At 40.3% G+C, this 17,787-nt stretch overlaps 4 protein-coding genes across 4 annotated transcripts; all 4 read left to right on the top strand.

Moving 5' to 3' along the window:
* The first annotated feature begins 5,924 nt into the window (after nt 1-5,924).
* LOC147503273 (uncharacterized protein At4g02000-like) lies at nt 5,925-6,566 on the top strand. Its single transcript, XM_086604766.1, has one exon. The coding sequence runs from the start codon at nt 5,925-5,927 to the stop codon at nt 6,564-6,566; it is 642 nt and encodes a 213-aa protein (XP_086460892.1).
* Nucleotides 6,567-8,227: 1,661 nt separating this feature from the next.
* On the top strand, nt 8,228-8,971 carry LOC147503272 (uncharacterized). Its single transcript, XM_086604765.1, has one exon. It carries the CDS (start codon nt 8,228-8,230, stop codon nt 8,969-8,971), a length of 744 nt encoding a protein of 247 aa, XP_086460891.1.
* Nucleotides 8,972-9,031: 60 nt separating this feature from the next.
* Nucleotides 9,032-9,574, top strand: LOC147503271 (uncharacterized). Its single transcript, XM_086604764.1, has one exon. The coding sequence runs from the start codon at nt 9,032-9,034 to the stop codon at nt 9,572-9,574; it is 543 nt and encodes a 180-aa protein (XP_086460890.1).
* Nucleotides 9,575-15,205: 5,631 nt separating this feature from the next.
* On the top strand, nt 15,206-15,643 carry LOC147503270 (uncharacterized). The gene has a single exon (XM_086604763.1). The coding sequence runs from the start codon at nt 15,206-15,208 to the stop codon at nt 15,641-15,643; it is 438 nt and encodes a 145-aa protein (XP_086460889.1).
* The last annotated feature ends 2,144 nt before the right edge of the window (nt 15,644-17,787 follow it).

Raw genomic sequence — 17,787 nt, 5'->3', positions numbered from 1 at the left:
ATGCCGCGATGTAACGCGATAAATATCAATTTTGTAGCTAACCGGCACATGATATCACTCATATATGCCATGGTATGTGAAAATCAACTTATCGAGAAGAAATCACGGTAAATTATGATAATTCAACATATTATCAAAATTACCCCGATACTTCGGTTTCTACTAGATCAATTCATCAATTATTGGTTTGGATCCAACAACGATAGAGAAGAAGAAGAGTTAGATGGAGAGAGTGAGAGATCGAACGACTTATTCCTTCTAAAGAATCAAGTCATGAAGAGAATGATAATCAAACCCTCGATGCCTTGAATAATATTTTTTTTCGTTAATGATGCCTTAAATCGTGAATTCATGAAGAGTGACTATAAAGTTTTTCTTTGGAGTTGAAGAGATTGAAAACAGTATCACTTAGGCTAAGTCCAATGGTGCGGCAAAACACCAAATATCACAGAAATTTTGACCCAATAGTGCGTCAAAATACTAACCCGCCAATGTTATCGGCATAAGTTTACCTATATATAGCGCCAGTTTTAACAAGATAGCGTCAAGTCTACACCCCAGTATGAGTGGTGGGTAGAAGAAATCTAAACCACACGCCACACTGTGTGGCGGCTAGAATTTATTTATTTTATTTTTTTTCCCACATGCCTTTGAGAATGGCGGTTGGAGAGTTCAAAAAAAAAAATTATTTTCTTAATTTTTTTTTCTACACGCTTGTGAGAATGGCAGCTGGAGAGTCCAAAAAAAAAAAAAAAAAAAAAAAATCCTATATGACGCCATAGGTACGGGAAGTTGTGAAAAAAACCATTGACTTGGGTTACTAACTATATACAATGTGCTATTGTGGTTTGGCGGGATGGCGCACCAAAGAATTGGACTTAGCCTTAATGGTTAGAGCCAACATCACTTAACATGTGGGAGGTTTCAATTTTCAAGAGAACACGTTAACTTGTGTTGCTTGAGCAACATGTGCGTGCTCCCTTAATCCCATGCCCTCCGCTTGGAATGTTTTGCGGTTCTGAATTATTGCTAGGCTTAGTCCTTTCCCAACGGCTCTTTCCTCAACGACTCTATCACCACCGCTTGTCAGATCACAACCGGAGTCTCAACTTCACCACTAGGAGTAATATCTCCACCTAGGCTAGTACTACTCGAGGTTAATCCTCAACTGCTTTTGTCAAAAAAGCTCTCCTTTATCCATAAACAACTCTTACTTCCCCAACGGCTCTTTGAGCTTTCACTTCCATCGCATCACCGGACCACAAACCACCTTGAATATCACCGGGAGAATCATATCCACCTAGGCTAGTCCTTTTTTAGGCAAGATCTAGCTCAGTATTTCCTACCAAGTTGTGGGCGTGCTTTCTCCCGATCCTTGGAACTTGACTCCACCATTAGAAGCACCGCCAACAGTCATCAACAGTGGAGGACTAGCACTGACCATTGTTCTCTTGAGGCCCATCTTCAATTCTTTGATCTGGTTTGTGGAGTTTACGAACAACTTTAAGACTTAGTGCTTGAAGCGCTATTGGATCTCGAATCCACCTTCAAATCGAAACAACAACTGAGGTGCCCTTTCTATCATCGGTTGTCTATCGGTCGTCTGTCACTGCCTATTTTCTCTTCGGTATCAGTCGTCTCTGCTGCTTCACAGGCGATTATAGCGGTGTACCAGATAACTTCCTCAACCCTTGTCATCCCCTTACCTTTGATAAGTCATTAATTCATTGCTTTGTACGCATATACTGTTTTTTGCTTTCTCTTGAGCACTTCCGTGACACACACCACATTACGGTACCTAGTTAGTTTCTTTTTGCTTCTTGTAAGCGAGTATATGCTTCGTCTGAGGGGAGACTATGTATATCTATTAGTGTATTAGTTGTTTAGTTTCACTATGATTTTAGCGTGGAATTGTCGTAGAATGGGTTCTTCCAAGGCAGTCCAAAATCTTATGGGCCTCATTCGGCAACACCAACCGGAGTTGTTTGCATCTGTCAGAGACAAAAGCCTCTGACAAAAGGATGCAAGCTGTTAGAAAAACTCTAAAATTTGGAGCCTATTTCTGTGTTCCTTCTGATGGATTAAAAGGTAAACTAGCTGTGTACTGGAAAGAAGGTTGCGAGCTTGAAATTATTGGAGCAACACAAAACCAAATCACGGGTAAACTTTCAAATTTTCATAGTAGTAAAGATTGGTTTTTTACCTTTGTTTATGGTAATCCACATGCTAGTTTAAAAGAGCTTGTGTGGTTGGAATTAAGGGAGATTGCTCTTCTGGTTCCTGGCCCTTGGTTGCTCTTTGGTGATTTTAATGCCATTACAGCGCTCAATGAGAAGTTTGGTGGCGACTATGCGTTTAGTAAAAGCATGTTAGATTTTAATTTGCTTATCCATGATCTGGGCTTGATGGATTTAGGTTATAAAGGCTGTAATGGCGTTAAAATCACCAAAGATTTACTGATTATGGACTTTCTTTATCACTTATCAAATAGGTAAACTTAGGCATGTTATTAAACTTCTAAAATAAAAGTTACGAAGCTTCTGGAATGGTCCTGTTTTTTGAGTTCTCATTTTGACAAACCTTTCAATACTCAAATTGCGGTTTGGGTGAGATTCCTAAACCACTTTCATTCTGATGTAAAAAATTAACGGTAAAAAAAGAATATCAAGAAACTCACTGACCTGACGTTGTTTTGCTTCCACGATAGTAGTATCAAGTCATATATTTCCTAAATTTCTATGCAGTTGTTGGAGAGCTTTCAACAGTCTTTCCCTACATTGAGTTTCCCTCCATTACCAGAGCGAGGAGACTTTGATCGGAATGAAGTTATGAAGTTTCTGTATTTCTTCAACTAATTTGTAGTGTCCTGCGTCCTTTATAGAGATTATTGTTAAAGTAAGTTAATCTGTCTAATGCTCTGTTCTAGGAAGTGTACTTACTGTTGTTTTTCACTTCTAGCAATTTTGTCGATTCTACTGCTACTACTAATTACTCAGTGTACTCAGTGTTGTCTAATACTATTGCTACTATTAATTACTAATTATTTTTATTATTGTTACTAGCATCATGCACGTGTGATGCACGTATTAACAATACAGATTTATAGAGCATGGAGCTTGATCACGCTGTTCTGTACGAGTTCGGTAAACTATACTTTAATTAAGACAAAAAAAATTACAAAGTTGATTTCACATATACAAAAACATTAGATGCAGGCTATTGCTCCAGTCTTCTTTACCACTTGACCCAGTATGCTTCATGTGATACTTAGGGCTTTCAGTACCATGAACACAAACAAATAAGTACATACAATGACCGATTGTATACGTCAAAATTAGTTGAGATGTTGCAAAATAACATAAGATTGATATGAACATAAGTTAGCTAGGTAGAGTTAAGTGGATTTCTCCGTTTCACAGTGGCGTTCTTCAGCATAGTAGGTGTCCTCACTGGCAAATTAAGCATGAAGAGATTGTATGAATGAGATGACAAAAGTTTATAGTAAACTATTCAAATTGTAAAGTCGTTGTACTTACGTTTTGATTCAAACTTGGTGATGGATGACTTGTTGATTCATTCATGATTGGAGAGACTTTTGAAAGGGTGAAGAAACTGTTTTTGTGTTGTTTGTTGAAACTTGTTATTTTTATCTGAAAGACATCCTTATATCCAACCAAGTTTTGGAAGAGTTGTAGTATTGTCTCTGTACCATTCTCCTAGAAATATGGATTGTGCACAATTTAAAATGGAGTTGGATATACGTGTTCAAAGTAAGAGAAATATATATATATATAGAAATATGGATTGTGCACAATTTAAAATGGAGTTGGATATCGTGTTCAAAGTAAGAGAAATATATATATATATATATATATATATATATTTCTCTTACTTTGAACACGTATATCCAACTCCATTTTAAATTGTGCACAATCCATATTTCTAGGAGTATATATATATTTTCACTTGTGATTCAATGCGAGCTAGCTCCTCTTCCGTTTTTTGTAGGAGTGTTGTTGCTTCAGGTTGAAATGCTACAACCTTTGCGGTAGATATGTCATATTTTATCTCCATTCGTAGTTGATACCTACACATTATAAAATAATTATATTAAAGAAGTTAATATAATAAATAAGTTATAGATAGAAGTTAACATTTACCTTTGTTCTGGTGATACAATGCCATGATTTATGCAATTGTAACTTTTATTGGTGATATCAACTGCTTTTAGGCATTTTGGATGTGGACATGCGTTATAAGACCACCCCTTGTCATGAAATATTTGAGAAATAGTCGCCTCGCAGGTGAAAAACATTTGCTGTAAATAGGATGGTTTGCTAAATGGTATGGAATATGTAAGAGACGAAAGATGTAGATTAACATATCTTGTATAAAATACCTTTAATGAAGCATTATTAGCTGAAACAATTATGTCTGACAATGTTTTTCATTTGTCTTTGTGATTCCCGTGTGGTGCTTGAGGAGGCTCGCAACATTGAAGTGTCTGTGATCTTTGGTATTGGATCAGAATAAACAAAATTGTCAGAGATCATATAATAATATCACAGAAATAAATCATCAGACATTGCAACTATAATTTGGTCATATAATCAGACAAAACAGAAATTACATTGATTAGAAAGAGATATATAAGAAAGGATTGCAGCATATTATTGATTCGTTATATTGGATATTTAAAAAACAATTTAAAGACAACAAAAGTTTAGCATCCAGAAAAAGATATAAGAACAATAGATTTGGGCTGAAATACTTTTTTTTTTTTTTTTTTTTTATATGGATATAATTTTAATAGAATAGAATAGGCCTCCACACATGGAGAGAAGCCAACTTCGGTGTAGACTTGTGTGCCAAGAAAGGAGCAACACTATAAAATAGACAGAAGCAATGGTGGGACAAAAGACTTGAATTTTTACATAGAGTAGAGGACTCAAACTATACCTATTTTAGATTCATTTATTAAGAAGATTGTAAGTTGGGGGACTACTGAAGGCTCTCACATGATGTAAAAGTAATTTTATTTTTGATATCAATACAAATCGCAAAAAAATAAAAAAAATAAAAAAAATCCCCACAGTACGAAAGCTCAATTAAATTAATTAAGATTAGCAAATACTCTTTCCTTTTTTTTTTTGCTTAAAGGTAATTGATTAATTAATAAAATAGGAAGTTACAAAATGTTTCTAACTGTACATGCACATTTTCTTCTCACCAATATTCATTTATCTTTCTAAGAAACAAATCTAAAATAGGCGAGTTCCGGATTTTCCACTCTCAAAACTCTGGCCTCACATCCCACCACCAATGTATACCAGCAGGTAGAGTCGCACCATACTTTGTCATGCAATCTACAGCAAAGTTGACTTCTCGCCAAGTGTGGGTGATGTTTATCCATGTAGCCTCTCTCTTGAGCTGCTCCCAAGTATCCTTCATTGACCAGTGGACATTGTTCTGCTGGAAAGCTTGAACCATCCCCTTTGAGTCTGACTCTACCCAGATGGATGTCCAGCCCATCTCCAGAGCCTTCTTAATACCCTCCAAGATCGCACCTGCCACTGCCATGATATTTGTTGTGCCTTTGCCATGATATTGCTCGAAGTTAAAGCTTTGCTGCGGCGAGCCGCAGCTTCCCTCTATCTCTATTGAACTTCAAACTTCAAAATTCAAATTGATCCCCTACTGTCTATAGGCTCTCTTCCTTCACTGCAAATCATCTCTCTCACACTTTCTCTATATAGCCTTGGTTTTTTTTTTCTCCTTTATTTTTTTTTTTAATTTTCTGTGGATACTATTATATCGGCTTTGGCTAGATCTGCATCTACCATGGACTCCTTTACAGGGGAGCCACCAACAAGGATGGAGACAGGTGATCATCCAAATCTAAAGTTGAAATACTCCAAGCTGAGATGCAGAATCTATTTTGCAACAAGGAAAAACAAGTAATTGATATTGGTTGCAAGAATGTGGAGGCCAGTGCAGGGGGACAGTACACCTTGCTGGGAAATTTGTTTGGAGGTAAAACCATACCCTTTCAAGATCTTGCGGAGGAGCTCCATAAATGCTGGCAAACGAGGGGTAACACAAAGATAGACTCTTTAGTGAAGGGTTTGTTTAAGTTGGAGTTCGAGAACCCTGGGGAATATGATCATGTAAGAAAGAATGGACCTTGGATGGTTCAGGGGTTCATTCTCTCGTTTAAAAAATGGAAGGCCTCTGAACTAGTAGATGAGAACTGGAAGTTTGATATGGTGAATTTCTGGGTTCAGATATATGGGTTACCAAGTAATCGGATCAATGAAGAGAATGTAAACAAGGTGGGGCAAAGCTTGGGCAAAGTCAAGGCGGTGGACCTTCTGTGCTCACTGGAGTTCAACAAACCGGTAGCTAGGGTCAGAGTGAGGATGGATATCAAAGAAAGACTGCTAAAAGGTATAGATCTCCGAACAGAATTGGGAGAAACTTTCCCAATCACTTTCAAGTATGAAAAATTGGATATTTTCTGTTACTTCTGTGGCTGTATCGGGCATGATCTACATTATTGTTACTAGCGTGAAAAGTACAATATGGAAATGAGAAAGTATGGGGGATCTCCAAGGGATGTAAAGAACAATTTCTCATTCATGTTGCGAGCAAATATGTTCTAATAATGGGGCAGCAAGCTCAAGCCCTATGCCAGTTATGATCTCTGGAACACCACAAAAACTGAGGTATGACCAGATTCCAGCAAAGAACAGAGGCTCACCGGTGAAACAGAACTGGAACGGGACAGGGATTCTGACAACACCATCAAGAAGAAGACCACACGTGGAACAACCCACTGACAACAGGCCTGTGGTAGCTGAGGAGAGAGTATTAGGTTTGGAAGAGAGCAGAACGACTCTTTTTGAAAAGTCCTTGTCAGTGGTCGTTGCTGTTACTGGGTTGGGGGGCCCAAACCTCACTAGACCTGGTCATGGGTCAGGTACACACGCCCAAGCCCAAGAGGTACAAGATGGACACATGGGCCTTCTAAATATGACTAGAACCAGTTATGGGGCTTTGGTGGTCTGGAGCCCAGATAGGAATGGGTCGGGCATGGACCTGGATGAGGACATGGGTAAGGAAAGTGGATTGGTGGACTTGAAGCTGGGCCTAGGTTATGATCTAGCTTCTAGAAGGTTTGCAACTAACCCAGATTCAGAGTGTGTCATGGTAGAAACAGGAGACCTAGGCTTGGAGGGTGCTAGCTTGGGAATTGGAAAAGCAATAGGGAGTGATTATACCTCGCCGAAAAATAGTGCTTCTCACCTTACCGAGGCAATTATTCCTCACCTTGATTACCATGAATCAGATGGGACTAAGCATGCCTCCATCCAGACTGGACTTGTTACACCAAATTTTCATTTCATTGGGCAACCAACATGAGGTAAAGGGGGAAAAGTTGTGGTGGCTCGAGGAGGAAAAAAAAGGTTTTTTCAGATGCTTTAGAAAGGAATCAACAAAGTTTGGTGTGGGAAAAAAAGGAAAGTGTTTAGCCTCTCATGCAACGGTTTAGAAACAGAAATAATGGGTGATCATGGGTGGCGTAGGATTAGTTGGAGGCTGGCAGTACAGAAGTCGAAGAGGGCAAAACTTAAAGCTGATGATCTGAGGTCAAGGGGAATGGGGAACTTGCTGATACCAGAAAATTCCCCAGTCATCCCAGTATCGAGTGAGTCGATGGAGTCAAGTGTACCATCTGAAGGTTCGCTGGATTCTAGTGAGCCCTCTGTAGATGAAGGAGGGGACATCCCTGAAGAAGACATTCCTTCAGATGCTTTTTCAGAGGAAGAAGAAGATTATTCATCAGAGGTAAATGCTTACTCAACAAACGAAGAAGAAGAGGATCCATCTGATGACGAGGAGCAAGGCATGGTAATGTATAATGAGAATCATCAAGAGGAGGTATCAACTGGAAATGCCCCCGTGATTTGGTTTATGAGTCTGAGGATAGTATCTCCCAACCTTAGCCTCTTGCTTTCGATGACTCAACGGTGGTGAAAAGTCTCAATCCCAAGTTCAGAGAGCAGTGGAAAGGCAAGAGAACCAAGAAATCAAGGGGTGTGTGTAGTAGCTATGGTGGTGGTGCAAGAGTAAAAAACAACAATAGTGAGTCAAGTAGCAGTGGAGGTCTGTGTGGTCCTCCTCCAGGGTTCGCGGTGGCTATCCCCAAACAGTTGCCTCGTCAAAAATGATACAAGCTTGGAATTGTCGGGGAATAGGTTCCTCCACGGCAATTCAAAATCTAAAGGATCTGGTGAGGCAACATCAACCTGAGATTATTTGCTTGTCTGAAACAAAAGTAGGAGAAAATAGGATAAGTCAGTTAAGTAGGGAGATAAAGTATGATAATTCCTTTTGTGTCCCGGCTAATGGGATGAGAGGTGGTCTGGCTATGCTTTGGAAAGAGGGAGTAAATCTGGAGGTACTAGGAGCTACGACAAACCAGATAACAGGTAAACTCTTAGATTACCACAGTTCTACTTCTTGGTTTTTTAGTTTTATCTATGGGGAACCTAATGCACATCTTAGACATAGATTCTGGGCTGAACTTAGAGAAACTGCCCCTGCTATACCTGGCCCTTGGATCATTTTTGGAGATTTTAACGCCATAAAATCTCTGGATAAGAAAATAGGGGGCATAGCTATTTTTACCAATTGCATGCTTGATTTTAATTCTCTGATTAATGATTTGAGTTTGATTGACCTGGGTTATAAAGGCCCCAAGTTTACCTGGAACAACAATAGAAAGGTGAAAGATAACATCCTTGAAAGGCTTGATCGTGCTTTCGCCACTGCTAACTGGATGGATATGTTCCCCAATATGGTGGTAAAGAATGTGGCTAATGCTACATCAGATCACCTATCTCTTATGATCCATCTCAAGCCAACAGTGGAGAATGCGGAGAGGCCTTTCAGGTTCTTTGACATGTAGCTAAAGGATACCACTTGTAAACTTGTTATTGATAAGGCATGGAATGAGGTAACTCATGATATGCCTGAGTGGAGGGTTATAAACAGGCTAAAAAATACTAAAAAAAGGCTTACTTCTTGGAATAAAAAAGTTTTTGGTAATATCTTCCACAATATTAAGAAAATCCAAAAGGATCTGGATAGGGTTATCCAAAAAGCCTTCAATCCTACCAACCATGAGAAAGCAAAACAGCTGAAAGCTAGTTTGTTTGAGTGGTATGAAAAGGAGGAAGACTTTTGGAAACAGAAGTCTAGCCAACACTGGATCAAAGAAGGTGGCAGGAACACCAAGTTCTTCCACCTATCCACTGTTTATAGAAGGAGAAAAAACCATATTGATAAGATTAAAGACAATGAGGGCAGGTGGAGGGAGGGAAGGCAAGAAGTGGGACTGGCAGTGAAAGAATACTTTGATGGTATTTATACCTCTGATGAACCAGATATCAATGAAGATATCCTTACTCTGTTCTCTCCCTGCATAACGGACAGAGAAAATAAGATTCTCACTGCCTGTCCTACTGGGGATGACATTTGGAATGTGGTAAAGAAGATGGGGGCTCTTTAAGCACCTGGACCTGATGGGTTCCAGGGCTGCTTCTATCAGTAGTGTTGGGATGTTATTGGTCCTTCTATTATTGATTATGTAAGAAATTTTTTTACTCAAGGTAGCATGAACCCTAGTTTCAATGAGACTTTTATTGCTCTTATTCCAAAAATCTCTAATTCAGATCATATGGCTAAGTTCAGACCTATTAGCCTCTGTAACTTCTGCTACAAGATTCTAGCAAAGATTCTAGCTATTAGACTCAAAGCACATATCAATAAGATTGTCTCCCCTTTTCAAGGTGCCTTCATAAACGGGAGGAGTATTGGAGACAATATTGGCTTAGCCAGTGAGATCTTTCACAATATGAATCATATGAAAACCAAAAAAGGGTTTTTGGCCCTTAAGATGGATATGGCTAAAACTTATGTTAGAGTAGAGTGGTCCTTCATTGACAATATATTTCAAAGGTTGGGGTTCAGTGATAAGTGGAGACTCCTCATCTCCCAATGCATCACAACTATTGCTTATAGGGTGCTGCTGAATGGGTCTCCCCTTAAGCAGTTTAATCCGGATAAAGGCCTGAGATAGGGAGATCCTCTCTCCCCATACCTGTTTATTCTGGTGTCAGAAGCTCTTTCAAGGATGATAGCAAAGGCAGAGAATAATAGAGATATACATGATATTAAAATCAGAAGGAATGCTCCTCCTATTACTCATCTGCTGTATGCTGATGATCTTATCCTTTTCACTAAAGCTAATCTAGCTAAGAGTGGAAAGCTTAAGAACATCCTTGAGGACTACTGCAAAGCTTCTAGACCGAAAATAAACTTTGATAAGTCTAGTATCTTCTGTAGCAAAAATGTGCACAGGATGCATAGTAAGATGTTAAAAAGATTTTGGAAGATGAGATTTTTTGATAGAAAGGACAAATATTTGGGGGTTCCTATAGTCTTCTCCCAAAAGAAAAAAGAGGACTTTGACTTCCTGGTAGACAAAGTGCACAATAAGATAAAAGGGTGGAGGGCAAAAGTCCTTTCTCAAGCTGGGAGAACAACCCTCATACAAGCTGTAGCACAGGCTACACCTCTTTTTGCTATGACCACTTACAAACTACCTCGATCTACATGTCAAAAGATTGACAAAGTTTGTAGGAATTTCTGGTGGCATAGGCAGGAAGACAGCAAAAGTATCCACACCATAGGGTGGAATAGTATATGCAAACCTAAGGCCTTGGGAGGCCTAGGGCTGAGAAAAGTTGGGGACATGAATAGGGCTATGCTTGCAAAGCTGGCCTGGAAAGCTCTCATAGATAACACTTCTATATGGGCAAAAACCTTCCTAGCTGCTTATGGGAAGTCTTGGTTTGATGTTAAAGCTGAACCCCCACCTTGGGCCTCTTGGTTCTGGAAGGGAGTCCATAGGACTGCTAGGGATATCCTACCAGGGGTTGTTTGGAGCATTGGCAAAGGGGACAAGGTCAATGTCATGAAGCAACCTTGGATCCTGATAAATGAGGCCCCCATCAAACTGGTAGAGATGTTACCTGACAGACCAGACCTTGAGAGCCTAAAGGTGAGGGACTTGATGCTTAGGGATGATTTTGGATGGGACAACCATAAGATTGCCAGGTTGTTCCCATTTGAAATAGCAACCCTCATCAAACAAGTGGTGATTAGACCCTCTACTTTGGCAAGTGACTCAGCCAAATGGGGGGGGGGGCACCAGGAATGGTAGACTCTCTGTGAAGTCTGCTTATTATTTCTTGAATAACTTTGGATGGCAAGGAGGTACATCCTCCTTTAACACTAAGAGCATCAAGGCTCTCTGGAAAACTAACTTGCCAGCTAGTACCTAGCTGTTCCTATGGAAGCTTTATATGGACATACTCCTTACAGGGGACGTACTGACCAGACACAACCTTAAGGGAGACTATGTTTGTCCTCTTTGTTGGACTGATCAAGAGAACCCAAATCATTTGTTTTTCTAATGTGAATGGATTAAGGTGGTTTGGTTGGCCTCTGATTTGGGAGCAAGAGTGGATGAGAGGGCAGCTCTGACCATTAGAGATTGGCTGGACGAGTTTCTAGAGTGGACAAAGGCCAAGGATCCTGGTATGGCGGAAAAGGGCCTGCTCACATGCATTCTTCTGCAAGAGATATGGGAGATGAGGAATAAAGCAAAGTTTGAGGGTAAAACACCTAACAGAGAGGGTCTGTTGCGTAGGACCTATGCTAAGAGGAGTAGAATCAGCCAATCTTTTACTGATACTCAGGGAGTGACCACACAACACTCTAACCCCCCTTTTTTATGCAATAAAATGGATTACAATACCCTATTCCCTATGATAGAAGAGAACACTTTGGTAATTAGATTTGATACGACTTACTGCAGGTATAAGAGAGCTGCTGCTGCGGGTGCATTGGCTTAGGATGGGGAAGGCAAGCTGGTGGAAGCAACTACTCGAAGTTTTAAAGCAGGCAGTGCTGAGGAGGCTAAGATGGTGGCAATGGAAGTGGCAGCCAAGTTAGCAAGGACAACATGCAAAACTTCGTTTCTTTTTGAAGGAGACTGTAAGCAGGTTGTACAGAACTTACAGAGCCCCTGTAATTTAGATTCTCTGAACTGAAAATTAGACTCTATCAGGTGTATGATTATGGGCTTATGTCAGCCGTTTACCTTTTGTAAGTTTAACCGGATCAGCAGAGGTTCAAATTTTGAATCCCACGACCTAGCAAAGTGGGCATTCAAAAATCATGATGTGAGCCTGCTGCCTGGGCATATGTTGGAGAGTAGTATTGTACCTTTGATGCTATAATATATATATGACATGTTTCTACCGAAAAAAAAAGTTAGTGTGAACTGTAGTGATATTACTTAAGTTGCATTAGTGATCCGGTGCCCTTACCTTAGCTTTTCTTTCCCGTTATAGTTAAAAATAGTTGGTAGGAACAAAACTTATCTGTTGGAGCTTCATGTTCTTTTCCTTTTATGGTAAAATCCTTCATTGCAGACAGTGAGAGTTCAGAAGAGGAGGAACTCAAGAATGGATCTTTATGAAATGGAAAACCCTGTTGGGAGTAGAATTACAACCGCAAAGGCTCCCACTCAAGGGCCCTCATATGCGAAAATAGCAAAGCAAGAAGTGCAACAACAAGTGGAAATGAATGAATTGCTTGAGCCCGACCAAATGGGAGATTACCCAGCAATTACAATCCCTGAGCAAGCATATGAAAGAGGATTAAATTACTGTAAGCATTGCTTAATTGGGTGTATCGATTTGTTCAAAGTGTCGATTGAAAAAGTTAGAGAGTTAGTAAAGGAGAAATGGAGCGTCTCTGGCGATTGGAGAATCACTCCGATTGGAAAGGGTTATCTTTTTATTCGATTCTCAAGCGAGGATCTCAACAAAATTTGGTCACACAGGACTTGGCACTTTGGGAATGCACTCCTTAGACTAAGCCCCTGGAGCCCAAACTTTAACCCCTGATAGCCACAGCCCCTTTCACGCCCTTGTCTGGATTCGTTTGCCAGGGTTGGGGTAAGAATTATGGGAGCAAGAATCTTTGTTGTCCGTAGGAAGAGGGGTTAGATTTCCGATGTTCATTGATGAGAAAACATTGAGCAGGGAATACGGGTATTATGCCAACATCATGGTGGATGTGGATTTGTCAAAGCCAATACATGATCAAATCTATGTGAGAACCAAGAAAGTCCAATTCTGGCAAACAGTGGAGGTGGGGAAACTTCCCAAAATGTGTAACCATTGCAAGGTAGTAAGACACCTTGTCACAGAGTGTAGAAAGCTGAAAAGTGCTATGGCTAAGCAGAACAAGGAGAAAGAGGTGGTAGTAGACAATACTCTACCACCTTAAATGGAGGAAGGGATAAACAAGAGAAAAAAGAAAAGGAACAGAAACAATACTGGGGAAAGCAGCAAGTAATGGAAGCCTAAAGTAGTGGAGCCTGGGGTGGTGGAGAAAAATATTTTGGTGTTTTAGCGGAAGAGGATGAAACAAATGGGGATGAAACCGAAAAAGGCTCAGACAAGGTTATCGAAGTAATTGTTTTGGCTGAACAAGGACTTGAACCAACTGAGGCGAACACCAGTGAAAAAAATGATAACACAGAGGAGGAAGTGGACTATGTAGACGCAGAACAAGGGGGAGAAGGGCCTGCAGAGGATTTAACAACAATGGATTATCAGATGGCAGCCCATGAGAAAACACAATGTCATGGACAGATAGTAGTATATGAGAATGTATCTACACAAGGCCAGCAGATGGAACATGAAAACCTTCAAGGCAAAGATAAATGTGGGGATCAGAAATGGTACTACAAATGCTGATACAAAGAGAAAAGAAACAAGAAGCACAAAAAAAAGCAAACAAAGTGACTCCTTTCAAAAGGCTAGATGGGCTGATGAGACAGATGAGGAGGCAGAAACAAGGCCAGTTGAAGCACCTCCCCATAGAGGATACAAGCCTCAGTGGAAACTACAAAGTTTAACACCACGGGCCACAAGAGCCAAAACTGGTGTTGGGCCCTCAAATAAGTGATTTAGCTTTACTGAATAAAGGAGGAACAATTTCTTAATGAGGTGCCTATATTGGAACATCAGAGGAATTGGAAACCACAAGTCACAACAGAGGTTAGCTAAGCTAGTGGAGAAGGAGAAACCCGACTTCATAGGCATTGCTGAGCCTAAGATATCTCCGCACGACATCCCAATTGGTTACCTGCAATCAATAGGAATGAACACTACTTTTCACTTCAACAAAAACAATAACAAAGTTCCTAATCTATGGCTTATATGGAGGAAGGAATTGGACCCACCAGCAATGATTCACTGCTCAGACCAACAAATAATAGTAGAGATGCAGGGAAGGGTTATCACCATAGTGCATGCACATTCCTTATATACATATAGGCGTGCACTCTGGGAGGAATTGTCTATGTTGAACTCTCTCAGTAGACCTTGGCTAGTAGTGGGAGACTTCAATGCTTATCATAGCATTACAGAAAAGAAAGGAGGTCTAAGACCAACCAACGCTGCCATGGAGGACTTCAGGAACGCAGTCCACTCGAATCTTCTTATGGAAGCATCGGAAACTGGGTTTAGATTTACTTGGTGGAATAAACAGGTGGGGAGGCTTAAGATTTTGGGGAAACTAGACAGAGCTTTCTTTAATGCTGAGTGGGCTAACACCTATGCAGGCTGGAACTACAAAGTGGGGCTCAGGCTTTTATCAGACCACTTGCCTCTTGTGGAGGAGTAATAAGTGTACCAAGGCTACATAATGTTCCTTTCCGATTCTTTAACATGTGGGCTTTGCATCCAGATTTCATGAAGATAGTGGCAGACAGTTGGAATGTAGAAATGGAAGGAAACTCAATTTTTGTGCATAGGCAAAAACTGAAGATGCTCAAAGGGAAATTAAAGCAGTGGAACAAAATGGTGTTTGGTAACATAAATACAAGTTGGAAGAGGAAACAAAGAAACTTGAGCATTTGCATGGCTTGTTTGAACAAGATGGAGATAATGAAAGGATTACGATGGAAGTGATGGAGCAGGAAGCAATAGTCGAAGAACTCTTACAGCAAGAATAGAGCTTCTGGAAGCAAAAATAAAAAATTCATTGGGATGAAGATATGGATAGGAGTACTAAGTTCTTTCATGCACTAGTAAACCTGAAAAAGAGCAAAAGTATGATCACAGAACTAAGAAACAATGAGGGCATCATGATGCGGAATCAGAAGGACATTGGAGACTACATGGTGAACCATTATAAAGAAAAATTCAGCAGAGTGAGTCATGATCAAGATGAGGAATTGATAAGTATGATGCTAGAAATGGTTGAGGAGGATGATAACAACATGATGTGCCAGATGCCAGATAAAAAAGAGATAAGAAAAGTAGTGTTTGGACTTAAAAAAGATAGTTCTCCGGGACCAGACAGATTTAATGGATTCTTCTTCCAGCACTGTTGGGCTATAGTGGGGCACCACTTGACTAGAGCAGTCCTATACTTCTTTAAATATGCAAGGCTGCCCAAGGGGTTCAATTCCAGCTTTCTAGTTCTGGTTTAGAAAGAGAAGAACGCACAACAACTCAACAAATATAGGCCGATATGCCTTTCGAACTTCACCTTCAAAGTCATCACCAAAATCATGGCCATGAGCTGAGGTTGGGGCCCATTGCAGAGAAAATAGTGTCAAAGGAACTGTATGGGTTCATTGTGGACATAAATTCATAGCAAGCAATTGCTCTAGCATCAGAACTTGTCAATGACCTAAAGATATCTAGACATGGGGGGAGCATAGGAATCAAGCTGGACATAACTCAGGCATTTGACACCATAGATTGGCAGTTTCTTTGGGCGGTTATGGGAAGACTTGATTTTGGGAATAGATGGATTCAATAGGTGCAGGCAGCTATCTCAAGTAAATCTATGTCTATCATGTTGAATGGCTGGCCAATCGGTTTCTTTGAAGCACAGAGAGGGCTGAGACAAGGGGATCCGCTGTCTCCTCTACTTTTTGCACTGGTAGAGGAATGTTTTAGTAGAGGCATACAGAAGTTGGTACAGGAAATAAAGCTGAAGCACATGATAATAAACTCCAAATATTCTAGCCCTTCTCACCTCATGTTTGTTGATGACTTATTCCTTTTTTGTAATGCCAATCTGAGAGGTATTAAAAACCTTGTTAAACTTCTTGACAGGTATCAGGCAGCCTCGGGACAATCCTTTAACAAAGAGAAGTGTAAAATCTTTCTGAGCCCTATAACAGGAAGAAAGAAGGCAAAAATCATGGCAACTCTGAAAATGAAAGAAGGAGAATTACCGGAGAGATATCTGGGAGTTCCACTCTTCATGGGAAAACCTACCAAAGCAGCTTTGGCTCCGCTAGTGGATAAAATAAGGAAGAAAGTTGTAGGTTGGGTTGGACACATGCTCTCGTTCCAAGGAAGGGTGGTGTTGGCAAAGCATGTACTCAATAGCATCCCAGTGCACAATATGGCGATCTATAAGTGGCCGCAGTCTGTCATAAAAGAAGGAGAGGCAATCATCACGAACTTTATATGGACTGAGGATCCATCAACCAAGAAAGCTACCACAGTTTCTTGGGAAAAGACTTGCAAGCGACTGGAGGAAGGGGGACAGGGTATCAGGAAACTAAATGATATCAATTTGGCAATGCTTATGAAGTTAGCATGGGCACTGTTAAATGAGGATTCAGACTGGGCAAAGTTTATGAAGGCAAAGTACACCAACAGAGTAGGAGGTTGGACAACTTACAAAACCTCCACAGTTTGGATAGGAATTAAATGGGCTCTCAAAGAAATGGGACCGTATCATGGATGGGTCATAGGAAAGGGAAATTCAATAAACATTTGGAGGGACAACTGGTCCTTGACAAACCCAATATGTGATCACTTCAAGGAAGAAAGAAAGGATGTCCTCAGGTATAAAGACAAGCTTGCAAGCTATATACAAGGAAACCAGTGGATTTTTAACAACTCAATGTTACAAATCCTCGAAAGAGTAGGCATTGACACCGACGCACTGCAGCAGCCAAGGCCGACAATTGAAGACAGAAGAGTATGAATTTCTTCCCCTACGGGAAACTTCATAGTGGCTGGGGCATATGGGGATATCAGAAGCAAATCACAAAAGGAGAGATGGGCAAAATTTCTTTGGAGCTCCCTTGCTTCACCAAAAGTTAAAGGTACAGGATGGAAGATCTTTCATGGTGCAATGCATACTGATGATAGAATGAAAGATAAAATGAAGATCAAGCTCGCCTCCAGATGCGGAGTATGCAAGAGAAATGAAGAGACACAATCCCACTTGTTGTTTCACTGTGATATAGCAGTGCGAGCTTAGACATATCTTGCTAACCTTTTTAGCTTGACAAGGATTCCTCAGGAGACAAACGATATTCTACAACAATGTAAACATTTCAGCTCGCTGGTGCTGGACATGTGGAGAGCAGCAAGCATCACGTGCTTAGTCAGCATATGGAAGAATAGGAATCAGGTAATTTATGATGAAAAGGCTTCGAATTTTAAATTCATTTGTCAAGAGATCAGGAAAGAAATGGTTAGAGGCCACAACAAATTGAAGGGGCAGATGAAAAACAACAATCAAGATGTGATGCTCCTGCAAAGATTGAGACTAAAGCACAAGCTTCGGGGCTTGCAGAAGGTAATCGAATGCTATTGGTTATTG

The sequence above is a fragment of the Coptis chinensis genome, chromosome 4, assembly GCF_015680905.1.
Source record: "Coptis chinensis isolate HL-2020 chromosome 4, ASM1568090v1, whole genome shotgun sequence".
Lineage (NCBI taxonomy): Eukaryota > Viridiplantae > Streptophyta > Magnoliopsida > Ranunculales > Ranunculaceae > Coptis > Coptis chinensis.
The sequence above is the reverse complement of the archived record's forward strand: the minus strand, read 5'-3'. Positions and strand labels throughout refer to the sequence as shown.

Excerpts from the sequence above, each read along its gene's own strand:
- LOC147503272 (XM_086604765.1), top strand. The coding sequence starts at position 8,228 with ATGATACAAGCTTGGAATTGTCGGGGAATAGGTTCCTCCACGGCAATT.
- LOC147503271 (XM_086604764.1), top strand. The coding sequence starts at position 9,032 with ATGCCTGAGTGGAGGGTTATAAACAGGCTAAAAAATACTAAAAAAAGG.
- LOC147503273 (XM_086604766.1), top strand. The coding sequence starts at position 5,925 with ATGCAGAATCTATTTTGCAACAAGGAAAAACAAGTAATTGATATTGGT.
- LOC147503270 (XM_086604763.1), top strand. The coding sequence starts at position 15,206 with ATGGATAGGAGTACTAAGTTCTTTCATGCACTAGTAAACCTGAAAAAG.